General features: G+C 34.7%; 1 protein-coding gene across 2 annotated transcripts in view; it reads right to left on the bottom strand.

The window, feature by feature from the left end:
* Positions 1–19,935, bottom strand: part of ADGB (androglobin) — a 105,997-nt gene that overhangs the window by 16,922 nt on the left and 69,140 nt on the right. For both annotated transcript variants that reach the window (XM_065834735.2, XM_071806389.1), the window contains exons 22-28: positions 17,944–18,078; positions 15,579–15,672; positions 13,266–13,400; positions 12,930–13,083; positions 7,871–8,058; positions 6,221–6,405; positions 429–613 (exon numbers count right to left, since the gene is read on the bottom strand). In XM_065834735.2, the coding sequence (XP_065690807.2) occupies positions 429–613; positions 6,221–6,405; positions 7,871–8,058; positions 12,930–13,083; positions 13,266–13,400; positions 15,579–15,672; positions 17,944–18,078 (1,076 nt within the window). The remainder of the gene's footprint in view (positions 1–428; positions 614–6,220; positions 6,406–7,870; positions 8,059–12,929; positions 13,084–13,265; positions 13,401–15,578; positions 15,673–17,943; positions 18,079–19,935) is intronic.

Raw genomic sequence — 19,935 nt, 5'->3', positions numbered from 1 at the left:
CATCTGACTAGCAACAGGCATTTCTCTGGTAAAACTATTAAAGATAGCCTTATTTTACAGCATATTTAAAAGAAAACTCATACTGAAGCATCAGAAGTTTAACTTCATTACCAGTAGTGTTTGTCCCTTAGCTGATAGTTATGCTATACTTGAATTGGATTTCGCAAATGATGAACATTTAAAGACTGAATATATCACTTTGATGTGAAAACAAAAAAATGACCCCTTGTTATTTGGTTATTCATATATGTACATTATCCTTTCTCCATAGCCTCATTCAGAAGCTACGAACAATCTTTGGATTCCTGTTCTTGCCTCAGGATAGCAGATCTCCACACATACCAAAAGAATTACCAATACCCCTTCCCACTCTCCCTCTGCCCCCTCCTTTTGTTTCCCCCATATCCAAATGTTTTAGAACCTCTTACTTGCTGTGAACTTCCATCATTATTTTGAAAGTTTTCCAAGAGGAAAGATTCATCTTCTAATACAGAGAGAGATCCTGGCTTGAGAGAAGTTTTGGACTCCTTTGAAACTGAAGTATGACTCTTTTTTTTTGATCCTACAGTGTCTGATTCCTTCTTTGAACTATGACTAATCTGGGTTTTACTTGCTGCAAGATGATAAAAAAATGTCAGTGTTAATTTCCAGAAGTTCTATGAATTATTGGTATGAGGTAAACGGATGCCCCTAGAAACTGTAAGGATTACCACAGTCAATTTTCTCATGCGGTATTGTGCTCACAGGGTCCCAATTAAAATTATACTTATTCCAAATACTGTCTTGATTTCATTCTGCATGCAAATCACAAATTTCTTCAAAGTAAATAATGAGAAAATTGAAAGACTGTATATATATCTGTTGTTACTGTTTATAAAGCCTGTAACTTTTTCTCCCCCAAGCCCCATACTCCTTTCCTGCACTAACCACCACAGCACTACATATATAGTATACATTACGCAATACAGATAGCCTCGTACTACTACTTCCTGTAGTCAACAGAGAAGTGAGCTCCTCTCCAGGATGTCTGGTTTCTGGGCTTTGGGAATTTTGCACTGCTCTCTGAAAGAATCCTTCTCTATCTATGAAGGTAGGTGGGCTTCAAGGGAGCTTGGTTTCTTCAAGCTATGATTAGTTTTCATGAATGCCTCACTATCCCCCCCTCTCTCACTCTCCTAAATCTGAAAAGCATAAGTATTGAAGAATTCTACAATGGTTTGCCCAGACGATGATTCTGCCATGAAGATAACTCAACTCACAATGGTGGAAAGATTCATTGCACTCCTGGTGGAGAGATGACTTCGGTAAGTTCCCAAAAATTCATACACACCGAAAATAGTAGTCCTAGCAATGGTCACCAGATGGTGCTGTGACACCAAATTTATTTTTCTACTGCAGCCATGAATATTCAATCTTGTTTTTTCCTAAGCAAAGCTCTGCCTAGAAGGAACTCGTAACTACCTGGATTCAGGTTCAAACAAATTTCTAAATGAGATTTTGATACTTTGAGACTGGATTTTATCAGATTGCTACTATGGAAAATAAAAGGATTATGAGAATTCATTTGTCCATTTATGCTACAGGAGTGTTGCTCTTGTATCAATAAAACAAGCTGTACTTGCAGCTTGTCAATAAGTAACTCCTTTATTGGCAAGTGAGTGCTCAAGGTCCAAGTCATTTGCTACATCTCAAAAGAGGTAAGTATATTCAAAATCAATTGACTGAATGTAGTTTTTGAGCTATAAAAGACATTAATAAAACAGCTGTGACTGGAGATGAATTAACATATTGTGGGTGGGAAAGGGGGATAATGATTTATTGGTGATGCTTGCACAAAATTTCACTTAAGAATACTTCTGTCAACACAGTGATCAATCCTATGAGAGGCAGAACATGTGCAATACTTTAACAGGTCTCGAATCTGAGGATTGTGTCTTGCTTAACTGACAAGTGTGGTGCTGATGGTACAGCTGTGGTTTCTATCATTCCTGTTCTGTGAAAAAACACTTTTTAAGAGTATAATTGGAGACTGATAGTATGAATCTTATATTGAATGTTGATTGTACAAATGCCCACCTCACTTTGGCATTAATATTTATGGAATATCCTATATAGTTATTGTACAGGCCATAGTTTCCTAAACCTTTTGACAATAGCAAAGAAATATTCTATTATAATGCCATAAATTGTACCTATAGACATTGGCAGGTTGAGTAATACGATACCATCAGATTGGTTATACTGAGTACATTTCATAATCTTTTCATTTAGTTTGGATGCTTGGAAAGAGCTGGAACACTTGCACAAAGTGTCTTTGTGATATACAGGCTGCATACAGATAGAAGAATGTAAATGTTAAGGCCACTTCGTCTAGTATTGTAAAAATAATAGTAACAGTAAAAAAAAATAACGAACAGGGACAGCTTCTCAGTAATTCCTTCTAAATGACAGCTCTCTATACATTCACATACACTTAAATGGCATCAGAATATTCATTTCACTTTCAAATACAGTCTAAAATCATCTAAGGTCAGTTTGCCAGGTCTAGAAACTCTTTTAAATTCCCTTCGAAATAAAGTGTCATTCATCACCTCTTTTTCCAGCTAGAATTCACTGGCTCCACTGCTGAATTAGGAACCTGATATGACAACCTTCCTATTCTCAGTCAGGTTGATATAACAGATATTTTATTGAATGATTCACAATGGATTAAAAATAATTTTAAATTAGCATAAGTTATTTGTACCACAGCACATAGGAATAACAGATAAAAGCCTAATGTATGCGTCTGATTTCTGAGGATATCTTGAAAAGTTCTTCTAACCTATGTCCCTTGCTAGCCCAGCAAAGACAAAATGTCCCTCTTATTCTGCCTCATCCTGTCCCTTCCAGCATCTGTTGGAACAAATTTCTCTTCTCTTTCAACCTAACTGTGCCTTTTAAGTTATTTAAGTCTTCAGACTATGATCTTTGCCAACAAGCCAGTTTCCTGAAAGTTTAATCTTACACTTTACTGAAGGTAACTTGGGAATTTATTTCAAGTATTTGTGGTGCTTACCTTAATCTCAGCTATTTTACAGCTTTCCTGATTCTGTTTCCACCAGTCTACCATTAAGTTTACTAATCCATTCCCACATTCCAAAAGCAGTAACCAAATATAGCTACTGATTATCTTGGCAGCTCAGCCACAGAATCATGACAGTTTCTCCATGTCTTCCTTTAAACCACAATACTGTCAACTGATGAATCACACCTTGAGAGCATGGTCTCCGTAGTGTTTATTTTTACATTTCTGATAATAACAAGGTGCAGTCGAGACAGAAATCAAAATGTTTCACAACCATGATTAAATTAGTTTTTTTTTTTTTTCTTTATCTACTACCAATTTTTCCCACAGAGCAATTCAAATGTAGATAAAACGGTTTTTCTAAAGGATCATGTTAGAAAACTACACTGTTCAAAATAGTGGAGATGAGCACATGAAATACGATGCTATTTTGGGCTTTAGTGAAGCAATAATCCAGTATTTGAACAATTTCTCTTTGCCTCAGGTTCTGTATATACTCACAGGCAGAAACTGGTTGATTTACAGAAGATTTATTGTTTTAAAGTCTTCATAAAAGGACTGAAGACTTCAATATCTTACAACATTGATGTATAGTGGTGTCCAAGGAGAGTACAGTAGCTGACTTGTTTGCTTATAAACAGCTGCTTTATTTAAGCAAACTTGTAATGCTTGTGAAGAATATACATTTTCAAAATTAAACCCATGAAACTCAAAATGAAGAATTCAAAATAGTCTTACAAATAAAAAATAAATAGTTTGATTAAGAAGTGAAGTGTATAGAAAACAAGGAAACGAATGAAGATTATGAAAGAAGTTAAGATAGCATGGCAGCAGCATCTAAAATCTATTACACATAAGTGTAGTGGAAACAGGTAGCAGGTACTTCATTTTTGTCAAAAATGACCCGAGCACTACAGGGAAAATTTTTGAAAATATACATAAGAATTTTCATTAAGCTGCATTCCTTGCTTCTGAACAGTAAAATTAAACACTACTTCAAAATCAAATGTCAATCAACTGGCTGAGTGTACTTGCAGGTGAGAATATTTTCATTCCAGTTTTGGTTTAGCTTCATTAGTAGCCAAGTCCCAATGTTGTCAAACAATAAAAATGTCAGTAACAAACAGCTGATGTCTGACTGTAGCTCTTGAACACAGAGTTTGGCAGAACTCGAGCTTCTGAAAGCCTGGAAGTGAAGCAGGATGTGCAGATAACCTAACGCTACCCTCTAGAGTGTGCAGGAAGTTACCTCACTACATCAGAGGTGGATGATGGCAGAGCATTGTCACAATTACAGGCTGAAGGCTCTCTCTGTTAAGTCCAGTTGTAAATGAATACCTGTTTATTTGGACAGCACATCCAAGGAAACTGGATCGTGTATCATTAAGAAAAAAAAAGCTTTTAAGACTTAACTGTGAACTGATATCACAGGAGGCTGAGTGGACCTGCCAGAGGCTGGAAGACACCTCTGAAGATCATTTAGTTCAACCCCATTGGCAAAAGCAGGGTCAGCTAAGGTAGGTTGCTCTTGGCCATGTCCAGTTGGGTTTTGATTATCTTCAAGGATGAAAACTCCAATACCTGCCTGGGCAGCCTGTTTCAATATGTGACATCCTGAGAGCAAAAATGAAACAAAACCAAACAACTCCACTTCCAAATAACCTTTTCTATATGCTTAAATTGTATTTTCTACATTTCAGTTTGTGCCTATCACCTCTTGTCTTGTCACTGGGTGCCACTGAAGAGAGCCTGGCTTCATTTTCTTTACCTCCCTGCCCCTTTATTTATTTGCTGCCAGGCTTGGGCATACAGTAGATTCAGAGTGGTAGTTTGGTGGACTGCAGAGAGTCAGTTTTAATTGATGCCAGCTGGATTTTTGTTCGGTACAATTACTAGTTTCAAAGTACTTTGAGAAAATACATGAAATTTTAGCATATTTACGAAGGGTGGCCTTTGAATACACAGTGGTTCTCACCTTTAACAAAAGCTGAGTTGACAAGACTGCAATGTAATGAATGGCAATACGAAAGAAAGAAAAGGAAGGGAGGGAGGGAGGGAGGGAGGGAGGGAGGGAGGGAGGGAGGGAGGAAGGAAGGAAGGAAGGAAGGAAGGAAGGAAGGAAGGAAGGAAGGAAGGAAGGAAGGAAGGAAGGAAGGAAGGAAGGAAGGAAGGAAGGAGGGAGGGAGGGAGGGAGGGAGGGAGGGAGGGAGGGAAGGAAGGAAGGAAGGAAGGAAGGAAGGAAGGAAGGAAGGAAGGAAGGAAGGAAGGAAGGAAGGAAGGAAGGAAGGGAGAAAGAGAGAGAGAAAGAGAGAAAGAAAGAAAGAGAGAGAGAAAGAGAGAAAGAGAAAGAGAGAAAGAGAGAGAGAAAGAGAGAGAGAAAGAGAGAAAGAGAGAGAGAAAGAGAGAAAGAGAGAGAAAGAGAGAGAAAGAGAGAAAGAGAGAAAGGAGAAAGAGAGAAAGAGAGAAAGAGAGAAAGAGAGAAAGAAAGGAAGAAAGGAAGAAAGGAAGAAAGAAAAGAAAGAAAAAAAGAAAGAAAAGAAAAAGAGAAAGATTTTTCAGCAAAATTATCAGATTCAACCATTCAATCAAAAATTAGTGAGGAGCTTGCTGTCACTTTCGAATAAATTTGTCTCAAAATAAAATTTGTTCAAATTCAAGTATCCCCGTAAGGGATAACTTTTTCTCAGTATTTCAGTTGCTATCATAAAGAATTGCAGTAGTATAATGGGCATTTATGAGCTTTGCAAGTCTGGGGCAAGTAGCTCCTCCTTCAGTGTCCTCTATTTCTGTGAATATCATTGTGAATCTGTAGCATAAGCAGTGTAAAAAATTGTGAGTAGAAACACAAAGCACAGCACTGTAAGGGCTCCATCTCAGCCAGACCCAATACAGTTACAAAACAAGACTAAAAGGCAAAGGAAGAAAATAAGGCTGGACACCAAGTTTCAATCAATCCTTTTGGTACCTTCCCTAACTACTGAGGACCAAGGACTCCTGTTCATTGCTCAAAAATGTAGCTGATTTCACTTAATCATATAGCAATTCTGTAAATCACAGAAAAAGTAGGAATAAAATAATATTTTATGTGTTTACCTAAAGTTACTGTATGTCCCTCACTGAATAAAATTATCAAATACAGAATACAATACTTACAGTGGGAACTCAAAATGGTTTCATTACTCAAGAAATAAAAAGCAGGGATGACGGCATGGCCCTTTCCAGTGACACTCACAATTTCTTCCTCATTGTCTAGGACTTGTACTTTAATGAACACATCTGGTTTAGAGGTTTGTACTTGTACTGTAGCGATATGTGATACTCTGACTTTTACTGAATACCTAAAAAGGAAGAAAAAAATTATAGCAATATAAGTAACTATACTAGATCATTCTTTTCCTGCAAGTACCTAAACAGTGTGCTGACCTGAAAGTGAACACTTAAAATTGAGTTTGGAGTCAATTGTTTTCCTGCAATCTGATGGGCTAAGCTTCCTGTACCAAATTTTAGTGCAGTCAAGCCATGATCAAAGTAAGTGCTGCTGCAAAAAAAAATGGGTGGTCTTGCCATTTCTTTTTTTTTTTTTACTGCCTTAGAGAATGTCCAGATATAAATTTTCATCATGTTGTACTAGTATTTGTTGAAAAACATGATTAACCAGATGACTGAACTGTTTCAATTAAAAAGTAACCAAGCAAAAGAAAAAAAAAGTAAGATTTGCTTTCAAACGGGTAGAGCTATCTCATTTGGAGGCAGCTGCTACTCTGGGCAACCAAAAACACTGTGGAATTAAAAGATTCTAGAATTAGTGTCTTAGGATGAAATTTAAATAATATTTTTGTTGTGACTCATAACTTTAGATATTACTTGCTTTTTGTCCATAAATTCAAATTGTTAAACTAATCTCAGCAGGCAAACAACCAACCACCACCCTGAGTTCAGCACATTTGGAGTAAAAAATATTTACAAGTATTTAAAAATATGTTTTTAAAGATGGTCAAAATCAGAGGGGAAAAAAAGAAAAAAAAAAACATCAAGGAAGAGAGAATTTATAGAATTTGACTGTACTTGTTATATTTCCACTATGTGTTTTTTTCATTTATATTGAACCCAATTCCTCTTGTTGAATAGACCTCTATCTCAAAAATAATACATTGATTTGAAATATTGATACAAATTGTCAGGAATCAAGGCAAAATGTTATAAATTAACCTTCAAAATACATACATGTAATCAGCTCTAATCATGGGGACTATTTTAGTGCAGTGTATAGCCCTTTGTATAAAAACTTAAGCATACTAATTTAGTCAGGGTCAGTTTTGAACTCAAATTCAGCTCGGATAAACTAATCTTAATAAAATTAAATAAATTTTAAAAATATTAATAGCAATGATTGTGCTTTTATTAAATATGTTGTCCTAAGTGAATCTACATGCAAAAATAAAATGTATATAGATTTTGCTGCCAACACTGCAAGATGGAAATTGGTCTGATATATAAGAAAAGAAATTCTATATTTCTGGATTTTATTTCAACCTTTATCTGAATAGTTGAAAAAAATAGATCAAACTTTATATCTCCTCCTCACCTGTAAAATCTCAATTTTAATACATATTCCATCCCCAAAAGTACTACGGAATTTCAGTAATTGACTTATGGATAATATTTCAAGACACTGATAGCCCATAAAATTTACATATTTGCTTTAATACTTTCCCCTTTGAAGAAAGAGGAAAGAATATACTTTTCTGTCAGAGATGATCCATATAAAAAGCCGAATTTAATAATTTTTGTCTTAATATTTACCTGAACATTACATGCTTGTCATTGGGTAGGTAATACTCCTTAATTTCTTTAGTAGTATAGACATTATTTACAGCCTCACGAGAGAGAAATGGGAGTGGACTATGAGAACCAATGAGCCGGAGCCTCCATCTTCCAGCTGAGACAGGACTGTCACCAGTACGTGCTTCAGCCATAAATGTGTATCCTTTCTGAAAGGAGAAAACAAGTCATTTTTACTTGGAAATAACACTACTCAAAATGCACTTTCTAGTATTAGAAAAATCAAATAGAAAAGTAATAAAAAATTCAACTTAATTGATAAGCCGAAAGCAGATCTATCTACTCTTTATGAATCCTAATAAGATGAATATGGGAAACACGAATATAATTTTAAATGTTTCAAAATTTGATTTTGCATTTGAAAAAAAGAAGGCAATGTGAATATGATTACTTGAAAGGCAAGGGCAGAAAAATGGGATATAATAACTGCAATGGCCAATCGCAGTGTAACAGAGAAAGTCAGGATTAAGTCCCTTCTTCAAATTCTCCAAACTAGCCCTATCAACTTGCTATTTGAAACACTAAAGTTTCATTTTCGACCCAATAAATAGTCCAGATGAAAATTCTTTGAAATATTTTCTCTCTTGGCAGTCTTCCGCTAAATTTCAGTTTCTTTTAAAAAATCAGTATTTACCAGTAAAAAAACGTTGTTGAAAATTTCTTATAATAGTGTTTTGATTTCAGAACTATCCAACAATGCAGGGTTGCAACTTCAGGACTACTGAATATTTAGAATGGAAGTAAAATAAATGATTAATGATTCTAATTTGTGCAATTGTAACTGTAAGACACTTCATACCCTTTAATAACTACAAGGTAATAGCAACCATTCAAAGCAATGATTCAGGAGAACTCACTTATTTAAATATCTGTTTAAGCGTATTGTTACAGTTCCCCCTATTCTTAAGAAGTACACTTGGTAGCTGAGAGGGTTTTAGCCAGATATTCAACTGCTTTCTGACAGCATGGTGTGCATGAGAAAAACACTAATACCTATTTAAAAATATAAGGTTCTGCAATCTTAATGTTCACTATAAACAGGCAGAAAATTTAGACTCAAGATTAAAAAAAATCATCTGCCTGGGCACTTTCTGAGCACTATAAGGGTTTAGAACGCATAATAACCTCATTTTGTGACTGATAGGGACACAGAGTAAGCATCAGTCACTACTGAGAAATAAGCAAATAAGTCTAGACAACCCAATCACATTTACGTCTCTTTCTTAAAAACCTTTGAGAGGTTTCATTGCCTTCTTAGATATCTTGTTACAATTTGCAGTCTCGAGAATCCAAAAGAGTCGTTTCCTAATATACCACCTAAACTACCTTTTTGGTAAAGATGATTTCCTTATGTTCTTCCATGACTAGTCAAGAAAAATAAGTGATCAGTGTCCTTGCTCAAATAGACTTCAATTTTCTAGAATAAATATGTTGTTAGTGATGATTTCTTAACCTCTTATCTTCATTGGTCAGATGCAGCTTGAGGAATGCTTATCTCTATCATTTTCTATAATATGTTCAAAAGACTCATGAATAATACAGTAGAAGTAAACAAACAAACAAACCCAAACAAAAAACAACCAAACCAACCAACCAAACAAAACCACCAAACAACGACAATGCACCAAACATAAAACTAAATCAAACTGTATCCAGCAGTAGGAATAATTACTGTAGAAAAGAAAATTTAATGGAAACAAAAAACCAAATTATGCAAAGCAAGAAGATAGTATCTATCTAGATTGTAATGTCTGCAGAAAGATGACAGACATTATTGCTACTGTGCAGATTTTATTGTTATTGGTGATCATTCTGAAATGAACTTTAATGTGTTCCAGGAGTGTCTCTGGAGCAGAATAAAAATATCTGTAGACAGGACTTCTCTTTAGCTCTATTGTAAATTGCTGATTCATAGTTTTGAAGCAGAACAACTAACTGGCAGTTTTATTTAAAAAATATATAAATAAATTTTAAAAAGTAAAGAAAAAATAAAAGGACTCTTTTAGTAATAATGTTGACATTTTGGAATTCAGGCATGCTGTATAAATTCTTGCTTGACATATTCCATAATTGACTATTTTTTACAAAATACTGTTAAAAAGAAATAATACCACTGTATTCTGTTTCATAATAATTGCATCACGTCTATTAAAACATCAATAGAGCTTTCAATAGCTTTTGCATGTCCACTGAAACACTAACAAATCATTTACAAAGAAAACATGCTAAATTGTACAGTATAAGGTTATACTTTTACCAAGAAACACAGTAGCAGTGATTAAGAAATGTAACAAGAATATGCAGATAAATACAGCACACCTGCACTTGTAAACCAAAATCACTCTTCACTGATATTAACCACATTTAATATTATAAAATGTGAGTAATGAGATGAGAGGATAATAACAAAAATATCTGCTTTAAATTGGGACTTTTTCAATAAGGAAGGACAGGAATAAAATAAAAAGGGCCATTTTCATTAGTTAATGACATAATCACTGAGGCTATCATGCTGTATCCATGAAAAAAAAAATTATCATAGAATGTTCCAGGTACCACATAGCAAAACAAACTTTTCAATATTAAAACCACTGTACTGCACAAAGTGTTAGTAAGAACTTATTTGGAATACTGTGTACAGTTTTGGACATCTTTATTTGAGAAAGATATTTTAAATGGGAGGAGGTCTGAGACACAGTTAGTAAAATCAGGGAAATAGAAAACTGTCTTACAAGACAGAACTAGAGAGTTGTATCCTACTAGGCAGTACAAATGCTGAGATGAAATCTGAAATAAATCTGAATTTGTGATTGTTCTTTTCATAATCTGTCACTTTCCTGAAAAGCAGTAAGTGATGTTCACCACTGAGATTTCTTTTTGCATCCTGCCACTTGCCACTGTCAGACTCCAAACTGAATTTTCCCGTCTGGTGGAATCCACAACCAGTCTCTGAGGATCCCAAATTATTTTTGAGAGTTTGAAGAGCTTGTCTGCAACCCTTATTTTTAAAGCATATTCCTTCAGCAGTAGGCAGTCCTTGCCTGTCACATTCAGTTTATGCTCACTATAGACACTAGATTAAGAAAGTTTATTCCAGTGAAAAAAAAAAGAAAAGATGAAATTGGAAGTAAAGTTACAAAAGAAAGAAAACTAGTCCTAGTGTTAGACTGTAACTGACATCAATTCCTTGTTATTGACAGAAGAGACTGAAAAGGCTAAAATGTAAATCCGTCGTCACTAAAAGGCCAACTGTAAACATGTGGCTAGAATAGTGAATATTAGGGGTGATATTAAAGAGGTAAAAGGCAGGCCAGAATATGAAAAGAAGTAATAAATGATTATACAGATAAATTAAAGTTTTGGTTAGGACTGATGAACTTCTGAACTGTCTGAAGGTTAAATAACTGGTTAAAACAATTACAAAACTTTTAAATTATGTTTGATAACTGATGGGGGACAGGTAAGGTATTGAAGACTACAGAAATGCAATGGTGTGGTTTTTTTAGATGGACAAAGATGTCTAGAAAATTACCAGTCAGCGTAACTCCAATGGCTGAAAACATCATGAAATAACTCATAAAATGAACTCCTTGCAACTCCCACAACATAGCATAAAAGACCGCGAAAACCAAGCCCTATCAAATCAATCAAGCTTCCTTCTATAGGAAAGCACACTATGGGAAGGAAAGAGACACATGACACTGTTTTCAATCATTCTTCTAAGCCTAAGGAAATGCTGTCTAATGAAGAAACTAGGGTGACTTTTAAACAATCACCTCCAGAAAGCACATATTGATGTCTCCTTCCGGAAGAGTGGGATGCAATCAGTGAGATTTCAAAGATCTAACCTGAACCTGATTCCATTCGGTATTTTTATTAGTAATGTGGATGGTGGAATGGAAAACATGTATGTTTAATTAGCTGTTACCACAAGCTAAGAAGGATTGCAACTTTAGAGGAAAAGAAAATAAATATTCAAGACTGTTTTTAACCAGGGAAATGGTCTGGAAAAAAAACCAACAAAAAAACCCCAACAAAACAAAACAAAACAACAACAACAACAACAAAACAGAAATAAACCCCAACACATTAAAATAAGTAGTGAAATACGCTATATTTAGTCAAGAATAATAAACTACATGCTTCAGTTATTCAGGAAAGCACCTAGGGTTACAGAAGCACCTAAGTTAACAATGGTGTTGCAAAAGAGGCCAAGCATCACAGCTAGATATCTAAGCAGAATTAAAGCCCAGAAGACATATCAACTAATCATTTTTTGCCCATCATTTTTATGGCCTTAGTCCTTATGTCCTTAGTGCAAAGTTTACTGTGCTCAGTGTTGTGCATGATAAACAAGAATAAAACAACGGCAGTTGGAAACAGTCCAGAGGACAGAGTGATCAAGAATGTGGAACATGTAACTTCCATGGAAAGACGGAGCAAACTGTCTTCTTTAGCCTGAAGGTAAAAAGGCAGGAGGATGCCAAGTTGTGATAATTATTTAACAACATAGTTATTTCTTTAGAAGCAATTTCTGACAGTGCTTCTGAGGTAACACACAGGCTTTGAGGGGGAGCGTATATAAAGCCAGATTTGGCATCAGTGCTGCAATTATCATTAGCACTTGAAGATGCATGTTAATTTAATTTTTGTAAGCATGACTTTAAAAAGGCTATTCAAACCTCATTCTTAGTTTGGTCCCTGACTCCTGAAGGTTGTGCTGTCAGATGGACAGCGTCAGCGGCAACCAGATTGCCACTGAACAGCACAGCCCAGGGAAGCTGGATGATTTTCCTTCATTTAGTGATATTAACAAATATCAAAGAAAATTAAGGCTATTCCTTCACTGTAAAAGCTTTAGCACAGAAGCATATCAGTGATAGTCTCTTTTCAAACTTGCTACTAAATAACGGCACATTGTTAAATAGAACATTATGACAGAGCTGAAAACATCCACAGAATTTGGGCAATTGTTACTGTTATTAAAATTATACTTTTCACAATGACTCTTTGCATTTACCTTATTTTTGGGATAAACATGAGGTGCCACTTTGAAGAAGACATATGGCATTTCCTCCAGTGTGTCATTATCAACAACATGAAGTCTACAGGAAGGGATAGTGGTATATACCTTTGGCACTATAAGCATGTCTTCTGGAACAATAAATATTTCTCTAAAAAAAAAATATATATATATAGAAATTATTTTCATGAACAAAATGAGTTGTAGAACACAAAGTAAAAGTATCCATTAGAATTTAAGGAAAATAGACTTATGTAAAAAAGGTTAGTGAAAAACCACAGTGTATCAATATTACTTCCTCATAAGGGTTATATAGGGCTGTATGAAGCTCACCTAAAAATCACAAACCATGCATTTGGTGGCTGATCGGCATATGTTACAGTATAGTCAGCAAAAGAGATTTTACACCATTCATCTTCATAACAAGGATACTTTTCAACTGACCCACAGTTTCTTTTAAACATTTCTCTGGAAAGCAGAAAACAATATAAATATTTATATCTAATCAGGAGATCACATATATCTTGATTTTAATTTATGCTAATCATGAAGAACACTGCTTTCTGCATGAATGTAAAAGAATAATATCAAATGTGTTACTAATATTTCTCTAATAGCTGTTCAATCTCAAAAAAATAATAAATCAGTCAGGGATTAGCTGTTTTAGAGCTAATGGTCCATAAAGGCCAATACTTCCATACAAATATTTCTGTCCATGAGTACAACTGCTTCTAATAGCCAAAAATATATATTTTTTAAATATCAGTTAGCATAACTTCCATTTATGTATATTAAGCTGTCATCTTAAAGCTGTGTCATCATTAGGAGATTGAAACCCCCTTTTAAAGCTTTTTTGAACAGGAAGGGAATAAAAGCAAAACCAAATAAATCTAAAACGGTATGAAACACATACGCACAGGAAGAAACCTAAGACTGTAAATTCAGAACTTATTTGTAAGTTAAATAAGCTTGCAGGTGTTATGAAATTCTGAGAAATTAGAGCTAACCTCACTGGCACCTATGAATTTTTATTTATCATATGCAGTATCGAAAATTAATCTTCCTTTAGATAAAGCAATGTGAAGACCAGCATACAAAATTCACTGTTACATGAACAGGTTGTCAGGTGAAGGGCAGAAGAAAGATAACTGGTCTCACTCCATCTTTTGGACCTTGCAATGATTTTCTCTGGGGATTACGCGTAAAAATAAGCCTACACAGCAGTAATGGAAAGGATATCCTTCTCCCTGCCACTCCCTCTGTCCTGCATTGTTCTTTAACCACCTGCTTTTTGCAGTAAATTAGGATCGTAAGGATAGTCTAAAGGAACCTCACAACATCCGTTTTCAGTGATACCTGTCTTCTGCGTCAAATCTGAACAAGTTCAAGTTGTTCAGCTGCAAAAGTTTTGGCCACAAAATTTGGACAATGCTACTCTGATATTCTGTTATTCCTATATAGCAAACAGAATTACAGAAACAATCTCCACATTAATGTTTTTAGCAATTATAATAGCTGACCTTGACATTTAATTAAGCTGAGTCACAGAATGGATGCAAATATTACCAGAAGTGCAAATATTACCAGAAGTAATTTTAAACAGAACAGTTTGAAATCTTAGCCCATGCAGCTCTGCAAAGGTTCCTTCCACCACTGATAAACAACCCACGCAGACAGAAAAAGCCCCTCAGAAACTTCAATTTTTTAATTCATTGAAAATTATACTAGGGACAAACATAGATGAGCTTACATGGGATGTATAATGAGAAGCAGTTGACAATTCTAGCACAAACCGAGAGGTTTTAGGGCATTTCAAATTTGTGCTTGTGTTGTGAAATGGTACTGCTTCTGGCCTCTGGCAAGTCTGGGGTTAGAGAATGAGAAAATTTTTACCCTAATACTGAACTGCCAGAATTCCTGAATGTTACTTTATTGGCCAAGGCTCTAGTTGTTATATAAATTTAAGAACTGACCTACTGATAGAATAGTTGTGTGAACACTTACAGAATGATTGTTGATGGACTTCACAAAAATATGTGATAATCAAGTAGCATCATGCTTGCAAATGTCTTAAGGAACACGGTTGAAACTAGAGTAGCTAACTTCGCAAAAAACTGTAATTAAAAAACAGGGAAAGCATCTACCTAGAAATACATCTACTTTCCTTCAAGAAAGTGTAACAAACAAATCCTCTGATGATATAACTGTACTATTTAATTGTATCACAGTTTATCTCCTTTCTAATGTCAAACAGGATTCCTTAACAGGTAGCATGAATCAAAATTCTTCTTAAATCAAGTGGTTAGCTGTTTAACTAAGGAATCAGTACCAGATTTATACTTATGAAACAGCCTACAGGATATTAAAAAATTAAATAGAGAAGAAAGGTAATATTCTAGGTCAAGCTGTAGGAAAAAAGTTTGTACTCGACATACCCAAAAATGAGATTTGCTATACTTTTACTCGTGTAGGGTACACAGAATAAAGCATAGTATATCTTCAATAAAAATGTCTCATCCCTTCCAACAGAATTTTGTAATTTTAAAACTGGTAATACTCTTACCATATTTATTTTGTTAGCCAGGAATTTATGGCAAATCTATGGTACTGACTGCAATAAAATACTTTAATTTATTACATGATTACCTTAACAGCATTACAGCATACTGTTCAAAATTTAACTCAATTGCAGTCCACAGTTTTTGCAAGGTTTCTTTGACATCAGTGTTTTCTTTAGTACCTGGAAATGATAAAAGTTAGAAAACATAACATCAAACTTTTTTATTGTCCTAAATATACACCCGCCAAATACTTGTGAAAAATGCCGCTCGCACAAATAAATTGTCTTATGAATCACTAGGTTTTATTTGGAATTTTATAGAAGTCTCACTGAGCTGAAAACTATTTTTTACTTTGACAGAGGAAATTCCCTTAATCATCATTATCGTTGTACTTTCCAGCACTCCTATAACTGCAAAAACGATGTGATCAATATTTTCTCTGATTTCCACTTTTTCATTGTAACATGCTAGTGATATGAGGTTATTTCTGACCTTGGAGAATACACTGTTTAGCTCCAAACAGCTTTTATTTGTAGATACCATGAAGGGGTAAGCATGTGCCCAGGCAATCTGCGTAGCTAAAAAGAGAAGAATCGGGTAGCTCTAGCAGGTAATTAATCCCACCCATGTTTGATATATCTCAGATAAGAGGATGTGTTGTCATCTCAAGGTGTCTACTTCTATCCACAGAATACAGATGAAGACTAGACAACTAGGTTAGACCTGGTATCTAACTTTTCAAGACTAGAGTTAAATGAAATCCTTCTTTATTGCATAAGCAATTAATGACAGAAAATGAGGGGTAAAACTAAAAAACAAAACAAAACACAAAATCTATAAAAAGCTGGGGAGAGTAATAAAACTTTACTGTAATGAGAAGAGAGAAAAAAATCATAGATAATGGGGGAAAGAAAGAATAATATGATTTAAAAAAAACACAGTAAAGCACCACAAGATGATATCAGAATTAAGGTAACAGAGTATTGATAAATCAGAATAATTTAAAACATTATAGACAATGGAAGAAGAGAGTTGGGATACATTGTCCTCAAGTGACAAAAATCTAAAATCTAAATTTGAAAACAACAGCTTCTGGGCTCTGGAATTGTAGGAATTAATAATACCGGTGAAAGTTTATGTTAATTCCTGACGTACATGGCACTTCATAAACAAAGATAGAAGGGCACTACACTACTTAGTAGGAAGCTTAAGACTGGAGTACAGGTGGTAGTTTGGGAGAAAGGCAGCACCCGATTAACTGATGAGGAGATGAAGGTGCAAAAGACAGCTTGAAGAAATCATCTGATGCAGGTAAATATACAGTCAATAGAACCTCAGGAATGATGGTAATTCAAGAAGGAGCTTGTAGCAGAATGGGCATGACTTACTAAAGAGGGAATGTATATCTCACAATGGAGAAGTTTTCTTTGTCACAGTCCTCCAGTATTCACATACTGTGAGGCTAGAAGGAGTCACTGTGATAGAACTTTCTGCATAACAGTCCTGTTAACATATTAATTGCTACTTCATCATACATAAATGAATAATCATTTTTTAATTTGATGAGGATCTGTTTGATTTTAGAGTTTTCAGTAGTGCAAAACAAATCTTGGTTTATTCCAACACATGCCTTGTCCTTTTAAAAATAAGCATTGCTTTTTCTAGTTTGAGTGGGTCTGGATTCAATTTACAATCTTTGAATCTCAGGCTAAAGACATTCTAGATAACCCTTTGCATCTCAAATTAAAGATCTTATTGCTAACAAATTCCTTTTCTCATATAGGTACTTAAAGATTATAGTGAAGTCATTCTTAATTTTCTCTTAAATTACAAAAAGCCTGCAAGTACAAGGCCATTCTTTAATCCTGATCCTTATAACTCTACCCACAATTTCTCAGTTGATACCTATCTTTCTTCTTGGACTGTGGACACAGCACTTGGACACAATATTCCAGCTGAGATAACAGAATTGCTGAACATGAAATGTAACACAAGTCTTCAACTGCTGTGTAAGATTCCTCTATTTATATACATAAGAATGAAGGATAGTGTCAGCACAGTTGCAGCACAGTATCAGTCTTTGATTCTGTGTTCTGCTGATTATCCACTATGATACTTAGGTTCTTGTATGAACTTCCCTTTCCAGAAAGAAAAAAAAAAAGTTTAGCCCAGCTCTCAGCTAAATCTACATTAACATAAATTTTGGTTTAATATCTACAAAAAATCTAGTATATTGTCTTTCCTCTACTTTCTAGTACCATACATGCTAATTGAGTGGTTAGGCTGACCATTATTCTTGTTTTTTTAAGAGATCACAGATTCAACTATAATGTTCTATTGCATTTCAGTTCTTTTTAACTAGATATTTAATAGTAACAAAACCTTTACAGTAATTATTTGAATAAGGTGAAGTATGAAACATTTTTAAAAGGCATTTTTAAAGGACACACCTGGTTTTCTGCTGTTCAGTACTTTCCTAACATAGGTCCCTCTCCAGATGGCTTGAAGTTTAAGAGCTGCTGCTTCTTCTTCAAATGTGGGAGTTTGGCTCAGCCAACTACTAAGGGAATTCTTATCACAACTCTCTAAAAGAAGAAGAGGAGAATTAGCAACATCAATAAAGCTGGAAGTCGTGTAGCTGCCTGCAAATAAGTTAAAAAGAAATAAACAAACAAACAACACAAAAAATTGAGAGCTTTAAATTCAAGAAACAGAGTGGTTTCAGCATAAAACTTCAATTTATGACAAAAATATCACTCTTAAAATTCTGCTCTTATCATGAAAATATTAGACAAAACATACTGTGTTTACACAGTAAAACATACTGTGTTTACATACAAAACACAAAGTCAGAATGCAACTATTATGCAAATTCCAAATACCAAATAATTGAATTCTTACTTCTCTTTACAGACAGCTATTACAGTGCATTTTTAAAAATCAAGTGTCTTTATGTAATTTCAAAATATCCTTCCAAACATGAACAGGATCTGGTACATTAAAGCCTGACTCTAAATACAGCTTAAAAGAGCTTCACAAGATTTTAAGTGTTTCTGTCTCTCAGTGTGGTCATCGTATTAAGTAATAGTTTAAACATGTTGTTCAAAACATTATATTCAACCTTCACTAAGGAGTCACAGAATAAGGATAAAATTTACAATAAAGTGAGAGTTCATTTATCTGACTGTGACTTTCTGCTACCAAGGAGTTTTGGAGTGGAATAGAAATCAGTAGGTTCTGACAGGTTAGTAATGAGCTTTTTGAAGGCATTCTTGCCTAGAATTAGCATCCTGGGAGCCATCAGCACCAGGGTTTAGGGAGAGGGTGTGGGGAGCTGCACTACCAGGAGCCAGTGCTAGGGGACCAGTTGGAACTGCACAGATACAGAACAAGGGCAGTGAGACAGCCTGAGGAAGGAAACAGTGCTCCAAAAGGAAGTAACAGCAAACGAAAAGGAGAAAAGAGAGAAATCTGCCTGAAAAATGCAGGCAACATTGCAGACAAACAAACTAGTTTAAGAAAAAATATTGCTGTCATCAGTGAGAAGATCACACATTTCTACCTAATCTCTTATATGGAATATTGTTAAATGTGGCTGCATTCCCAACCATCATTCCTTATTATTGCCTCATTTCCAAACCCCAGAAAGCCTCTTTCTTATTTGGTGACTATGAAAGGTTACACAAGCCAACTTCAACAGACAACAGATTAGAGCTCAACAATACGAATGGCACAACCACTTCTATAAAACAGAAGCATATAATCACAGAATAATATAGGCTGGAGGGGACTATTGAAGGTCATAGGATACTGTAGTCTATAATTCTGTGAAAAATACAATGGGTTTTTCAGTCATTCTAGCTGATCCTTCATCTCTGATGTCTCACAGAAGAATAATTTTTAGAAGAAATGAGATCTGGATGGAAGTCCCCATTAAAGAGTGAGAGAAGTATATGTGCTTTCTTAAAGAACAAGAATATTACATAATTAGGTCAGTAAACATATTTGTATGTATCTTAATGAAGTTTTTTTGTAGTGATTTTCCAAAACAAACTGACTAATAAAAGGAAGTTAATATCATTTTGGTTGACCAAGGAGAAAGACTTTACACTGTAAATTCATAACAGAAGGAAAAACTAAGTCACCCTGAAATGGTGATGATGTATCTTCAAATGGTGATGATGTATCTTCCTGCCAATTTTTCAGATAAATTATTTTTCTATCTTAATATGAAACCATATATATAAAGCTTCTATTAATAAATTAAGTATTTATATGAATAGATTGAAAGTTACAAAGACTGCAAAATAAGTCTCTTAAAATGGAAAAGAAACATATATTTGGTTGTCAGGCAAACTTAGAAATTCTAACTCCTTATGCCTCCAGCTTGCATCCGAAATGAGGCAAAGAACCTGTTGGAAGAGAATTATCCCTGCTTGTAA

Source organism: Patagioenas fasciata, chromosome 3 (genome assembly GCF_037038585.1).
Source record: "Patagioenas fasciata isolate bPatFas1 chromosome 3, bPatFas1.hap1, whole genome shotgun sequence".
Lineage (NCBI taxonomy): Eukaryota > Metazoa > Chordata > Aves > Columbiformes > Columbidae > Patagioenas > Patagioenas fasciata.
Note: the sequence above shows the minus strand (reverse complement) of the source record. Positions and strands in the feature narration are given on the sequence as shown.